The 7,217-nt window shown below is 49.1% G+C and overlaps 1 protein-coding gene across 1 annotated transcript; it reads right to left on the bottom strand.

Annotated features, from left to right (window-relative positions):
- Positions 1–5,766: 5,766 nt before the first annotated feature.
- Positions 5,767–6,445, bottom strand: LOC124651572 (PRELI domain containing protein 3A-like). Its single transcript, XM_047190632.1, has one exon. The coding sequence runs from the start codon at positions 6,369–6,371 to the stop codon at positions 5,805–5,807; it is 567 nt and encodes a 188-aa protein (XP_047046588.1). The 5' UTR covers positions 6,372–6,445; the 3' UTR covers positions 5,767–5,804.
- Positions 6,446–7,217: the final 772 nt, after the last annotated feature.

The following is a 7,217-nucleotide window of genomic DNA, read 5'->3' as shown; positions in this document are numbered from 1 at the left end:
AATGAACACCATGTTCGTGCCAGCCGATGTCTTATCATCGGCTTTCTTTTGTTTGGGGTGCCACTCTTTCTTCTGTGGACGACCCTCCTCGTCCAGAGTTTGCTGAATTTTCGTGGCCAGATCAGGCCGTGCTTTCCTTAACGCGTGTAGGTATCGTCTCTCGGCTTCCTCTACGCTACGTAGTCGCTGAACCCTACGCTTTTGAGAATGACTGAGTCCATCAGGGCACCACCTTGGCCGGTGGTATCTATCTATCTTCTTCTTCTTCTTCTTCATCTTCTAACTCCTCGAGATCTTCCACTCGAGAGGACTCAGCTTGCTTGTTCCGAGACGGGAGAGGCCCTAGACGCTTGAACACTGACACGTCTCCTGTGTCCCTCTTTTTCTCGTCCGCACTCGGCGGCTGCCGATTGTAGGCAATCGGCTCATCCCTGAATCCCAGCAATGCTTGAAGAAAGGACAATCCCAGTGTCTGTCCACGTCGTCCTGCTCTCTTGACTTTTCCTTGGCACGGCGCTCATATCTTTCGTCGTCTCGATCATACCGACAATATTTCCTATTATCCACACTAGACCGACGATCTTTTTCGTCGTTGTCGTCGTATCGCCGGCGTTGGTCGTACTGACGCTCATATTTGTTGAGGAGGTGCTCGGAGAGAGGTCGCTGGTATCGCACATTCCTCACTTGCTCCTCTGTGATGTAGCGCTTGTCATCATGTCGGGGCCGGTCGCGTGGGACGGCCTCCTCTTTTTCCTTGCCACGGGAGCGGCTGCTCTCGTCTTTGTCCTTATCAGGGTGGTACACAGGTCCTACCATGTTGATGCTGAACGAGAAACCTGGCTGGCACCTCCCGGGGTAAGTGCACTCCACCATGTTAACGGCAGGGAAAGGGTGCGTGTCAACTTTCATGGCGTACTGGCTGAAAATTAGACGACCTTGTTCTATCGCCATTTGGATCTGCTGACGCCACACTCTGCAGTCGCTGGTGGTATGGGTGAACGAGTTATGCCACTTGCAGTATGGCCTTCCGCTCATCTCTTGCACCGTAGGGATTTTATGGCCTTCGGGTAACTTCAGCTGCTTCTCCTTGAGTAAGAGGTCGAAAATCTTCTCAGTTTTGCTTACGTCGAAGTCAAACCCCTTTGCAGGACCTTGTGGTTTAACCCATTTGCAGGGCACGGGGTTTTCCCCCCGAGTCCATTCAGCCACGGCTACCTCCTGATCTCCTGCAGAGTCTTCATCTTCTTTTGTCTCAACCAGGACTACCGCGCGCTTGAACTTGTCCTGGTACAACTCTGGGTGGCGCTGTTCATATAATGATAGCTTCTGAACCATATGCGCCAGTGAAGTGTACTCGCCCGGGAAGCCATATCCTTGATCGGTGACGCGAGACCCACCACCGCCGGATCGACCGCTTCTTTTTCATTCATACGAGCCGAATAGCATCGGTTCCCGACGGTCCCGAAGCGCCGAATGTATTCCGATACCGTTTCTCCGCGCTTCGTCGTACTTGTGCCGGATCGGCAATGCCAGCCTCGGAAGCTTCTGAGTGATATTGCATGTGGAACTGCTCTTCCATCTGCTTCCAAGTCCGGATTGAATCTGGTGGCAACGAGGTGTACCACCCGAAAGCCGATCTTGTGAGAGATTGCGCGAAAAACCTCACACGTAATGGGTCTGATGCTGAGATCATGCCCAACTGCGCCAAATATCGGCTCACATGCTCAACTGAACTAGAGCCTTCTGATCCACTAAACTTGGAGAATTCAGGGAGCCGATATTTGGGTGGTAGTGGGATCAAATCATACTCGTTGGGGTACGGCTTGGAATAGCTGATTGCCCTCCTCTTAGGCACCATGCCGAACTGGTCTCTCAAGATTGCACTGATCTGATCCACGGTACTAGCTGTAGGAGTTGAGCTTTGATGATTCATTGGAGTGGCATATTTAGCTAGCCACGCCTGCTTCTCGGGATCCGATCCAGAAACCCCTCCTGCTGTCCCAGAAATCCCTCCTACTGCAACCTGGTTCGTGCGTGCCCAGTTATTGCAGTCTGGCACATATGTGCACATGTATCCGTGCGGGATCTCCTTAGGCGGTTCATACAAGAACCGGTAATCACTAGGATCGCCACCGATCTTGTAGACGACGTATGCCGGTGAACTCGGCAGCTTCGAGTGCTGCTAGCGCGAATGGCAGCTGTGGTCTGGTCTGGAACGGTATCTCTCCTTGGTGAGTCCCTAGAGTAGGTCCTGACGGAGAGTACTGATGCTTCATGATTTCCTGGACCACGCGAAGCGCGACATGCTCCAAAGCGTTCACCAGGCTCTCAGAATGGCGGTGTAGCGAATGAGCTACCATGTGATTAATCTCCTGACGTAGAGACCTGGTGCGTTCTTCTGAAGGAGTAGACAGATCCACTCCATCGAGAGCGCCTTCAGCTGAGAACCCTTTCCATCTGATGCCGTGTGAGCGGGTCCTCTGGAAAGAGCCGATGAGGTCAGCTTCGAAGAGAGCTTTGATCTCGTCATACTTCTTCTTGTACTCCTCGGCCGGATCTTCGTACGTGATCGGATCTTCCGCCATCTCCGATGCGGATGTTGATGCGCTTGATGTAGAAGACTCGTCCCACCGGGCATGCCGAATGTGTTGACCACCAAAACCCACCGGCGAGTAGCGACGGGCAACACGTAGAGCCGGGAGGCTCCCGGGACTGCTCGGTGGGCCCCGGTCCCTCGGGCGACGGCCCGCAATGCTCCGGCACGCACGTCCGATGCCTGGTGCAAGGGCGTGCCACCCGACCTATACCCGGTCGTGGAAGGTGATGGATTGCTCCGACTAGTTTCCTGCATGGCATACACGTAAACATTAAATACGAGCCTCGATCGGCTCTCAGGTTGTCCTGTGAATCGGCTCAAGGAGCCGATCCACCCATGATTCGTATGAGATCTACGATAACATGGTGGTCCTGCTTGATCAATATTAAGTTAAAACGATCTACGACGATTTATGGTTTTCACCACATAACCGGAACATCTTACACGTAATTGAGCCTGGCAGACACGAAAGATGGTAATAAACCAACCCTAGACAAGGCCTAAAAACCAACGTGGAGTTGATTCCCGGAACATCCTCTCTAGGGTTAGCAAACTATACCTTACGCGCTACTGGATCATTCAACCCGTTTGCAAGGCCTAACTATGTAGATATCAAACTAATCCTTGAAGAACAAGGAGCAATCATAACGGATCGAATCTACTAAATAAAGATCAAGCAAGGTGCCACCCTTGCACCTAAGATCGGTACAAGGGTGGCTAGATATCCAGGGGTAGCATGACTAATCAAAATACATCAAGAAAGTACCGATGCTAACCCTAACATATCCATGATAACGGTGTTGATCGCCATCAAAAAGGCTTTAGTACGAGCAACGCATGAACAACGAATAAACAAGATACTGCCTAGATCGCGAGATGCGATCTAGGCAGCATAGCGCTTACCCGGAAGAAACTCTCGAAACAAGGGGTGGCGATGCGCCTAGATTGATTTGTTGTGAACGTGATCGTCCTCCTTCTCAAAAAACCCTAGATACATATTTATAGTCCGCAGACTTTCTAACTTGGGAATAATCCCAACCGTGCACGATCTAAACTCTATCTCTTAATCCTAACCGACACGTATCCTACTATATTTTACAGATACACGGGCAATTCGGCCCAAACTCTTTATACAAGGCCGATTCATGAATAATTTCCATGCATATTCGCTAAGCCCATCTCAATCACGGCCCACTTCTGATTTGGTTAAAATCTAGTGATAACACATTGGCACGGCTGATTTCTCGTTGATCCCGAAGTGCACGGCTGGCATGAGGATAATTTCATATAGAGCCCATGCTGACTCACATGACCACTACCTTCGCATTAGTGAGTCAGCTGACATCGAATGCATGTATAAAATTCTGCATAACCATGCTGCGAAAGTTTGGCAAAACTATTTGAGAGGGCCAAATGAAACCGAAACAGATAAGATCATGACACAAAATACAGCGAGAGGATTTCCTGAGATGCTTGGAAACATCAATTGCATGCACTGTTTATGGAAAAACTGTCTGTTTGCTTGGCAAGGTTTTGTACAAAAGACATCACGAATACTACAATGTGGCACTAGAAGCTGTGGTGGATCATGACATATGGATTTGGCAAAGTTTTTTTTGGCATTGCTGGATCGCACAATGACATCAACCTGTTGCAACGCTCTCCTCTGTTTGTGAAACTTGTGCAAGATCATACTCGATCATGCAACTATGAGATCAATAGCAACTCATATGCCAAGGGATACTATCTAGCCGATGGCTTCGATCTCTAATGGGTGACATTTGTTGAAACAACCCGGCACCTCTAGGTCAGAAGAGTTGCCACTTTGGCGAGCACCAGGAGAGTTGCAGGAAAGATGTCGAACAGAGATTCGGTATGCTATAATCTCGATTTGCTATTGTTGGTACCCTGTTCTTACCTGGTTTCAAGACCAAATGTGTGAATGATGATGCATTCTTGTGTGATATTATACAACATGATCATCTAGAGTGACCAGAAGACTCGAGCAAGTCATGTTAGTCCCTTTGAGTGTGAAGGTCCTCTGACATTGATCACCAGGTACTTGCAGCTTTGCTGATTTCATCGTCATGCATGCCAAAAATTATATCTCAAATATTCGTGCTCAACTGCAGAATTATCTCTTAGATCATCAGTGAAGGCTCAAACGAGAGTCATCAATTATCCCAAAGTCATGATCTAGTTGAACTTCTATTGTTATTTGTTCTATTTCCATTTCAAATAATATTGTAAAACATATTTGTTCAAGTTTCATGTGTTTGAATTGGTTATGTGTTAAATACTAGAATTTGCAATTAAAAAAATTGAGAGTCATCTTTAGTGGACGACGGTTGGGAGCATGCGCTCCTCAAGCGCCACACCACACGACGATACTCCCTAAATGTTCAATTCATACTACCTCCATTCCAAGGCTTAAGTTTTTTTTAAAAAACGTCAAAGCAAGTAAAGTCTAACTAAATTTTCAGAATAATCTATCAACAAATATAATATTTTGAAGATAGCACATAAAAATATATTTCATCATCTATCTAATAATATTAATTTTTTATTTTACATTTTAACGATTTTTGATAAAAAAAAGTTAAACTTAACATAGTTTGACTTTCTAAAAAAAAATAGGTCTTAATCTTTGAGATGGTGGTAGTAGTTTCCAACGCTATGAATGTACCTGAACCTTGACGTCTATGAAACTTTTATATCTTAGAACGTCGAAATTTGAAGTAAATTGATCAGTGAATATTGTGAAATTACAGTTTATATTGACTCACGGTGCTTACTGCCTTACTGGTCACTGGTGTATCATGAATCACCTGTAGCTTGATCACGAAGTCCGCACACGCTTCACACGTGTCTGATCATCGCCATGGTTGCTGCCAGCCGGCCACTTATGCGGGCCGCGAGCTGCAAGAAAGCGGGCGTCACCGTCTCTATTTACCGGATGATTTGATCTGAACGAACACCTGTGAGGCGATGACGATTTGACGTTTTGACTCGTGATGTCCTCCTGCGATAAGAAGTGAACATTTCGAGTGGTGAGGTAGCTGTGAACGTGTCTGAAACTTTGATGTCTCTGAACCTTGACAAGTCAAGCAAGCAGATCAACCAAAATTGTGAATTTACGGTTTTTATTGCCTATCAGAATTCAGAAACAGAGAGCAAGCAAAAATAAGTAGCGCCCAATGCTCTGCTCCTACTTTTCTCCGTCGGCCAGGCCTTCGCAGATCCTCTCGACGACCTCCATCCCCTTGGCCGCGTTCTGCACGAAGCTCTCCGCGCACCGCCGCTCCACCATCTCGGCCACCGCGGCCGACACGGCGGCGAGCGGCGCGCACCGGATGCGCGTCTCCTGCGTGAACACCGTCCAGTCGTCCGGCCGGTCCGGGTGGGGCGCGTAGCTGCACGCTTCCTCCACGTCCACGAGCCGCCGGAAGGTGGCGTTGCGGTAGACCACGCGCATGGCCCGGGCGGCCGCGTCAACGGAGGTGCGCTCCACGCAGAGCACGAGGTCCCCGGCGCCCGCGCTGGCGACGAGGCCGCGGACGAGGAACGGGAGCGGCGGGGGCCGGCCCGCGATGACGCGCACGGCGTGGAGGCGCCCGGCGCGCGGGTCGACGTCGCGGGAGAGCGTCTCCACGTCCAGGATGTGGGAGAGCGGCGCCTCGCGCGCCGCCGGGTCCGTGAACTTGCGCCACGCCGCCGCGGTGACGCGGTGCCAGGGGTGGCGGTACACGTGCTCCTGCGTGTACGAGACCACCATTGCGGTGCCGCGACGAGGTCCGGGGAAGCTCCTGGTCGGCGGGATTGAGAAATGAAGAGCGACGGGGACGGAGTCGTGGGGGATCTGGGACACCTACGGCTGCAAGCAAGGGAAAGAGTAGAAGTCAGGACATTAGAGGAATATTCGCTCAACTTTTTTCCAGAAAATTCCCCCAATTTATTCATAATAATCATCAACATTAGTACAAATAGCTAATAAAAATTACAAATAGATACTTAGATCACCTAAAGATTACTGTATACACTAGCACAAGCCAAAGATGCACCACCTTCCTTGTCTCTTCATTACTAGGGGATAGGAAAAACTTATCATAAGCTTATCACAGTAGAGCTTGTTGTAATAGATCTACATGAGTTCGTCGTGCTAAGGCTCAAGAGACCAGTGCACCAAAATAGGAACCATCGCCGGTGATGGCAACCATACACCAGAAGAGATAGAAATGAAACCACACCAGTGAGAACGAAAACCCACCGGATACGAGAAGATCCGCCGGACACACGACTCCACGTGTCATCCGTTAGTTTTAGACGGAGCGAGATTAGGACGGGAGGAAAATTTTGTGATTTTACGATGTAGCCGCCGCCTCACAACCCCGAAAAAACATTAAAAACAACCCAAATTAAGAACGGTAATTTCTTGCTGGAGACTGGTCGTGGTTCACCACACCTCCAAGGATTAAGGACACAGGATGCGGAGCGCACCGACGGTGTCACCAACAAGAAGAACGGAACCCTAGATGGATTTTGTGGCCGCCGCCGCATGGTCGCTGCTCACGTACTGGTTCGGTTCTAACAAATATACTAAAATATTTATAATATTTATTGG

The sequence above is a fragment of the Lolium rigidum genome, chromosome 5 (genome assembly GCF_022539505.1).
Source record: "Lolium rigidum isolate FL_2022 chromosome 5, APGP_CSIRO_Lrig_0.1, whole genome shotgun sequence".
NCBI lineage: Eukaryota > Viridiplantae > Streptophyta > Magnoliopsida > Poales > Poaceae > Lolium > Lolium rigidum.
Note: the sequence above shows the minus strand (reverse complement) of the source record. Positions and strands in the feature narration are given on the sequence as shown.

Excerpts from the sequence above, each read along its gene's own strand:
- LOC124651572 (XM_047190632.1), bottom strand. The coding sequence starts at position 6,371 with ATGGTGGTCTCGTACACGCAGGAGCACGTGTACCGCCACCCCTGGCAC.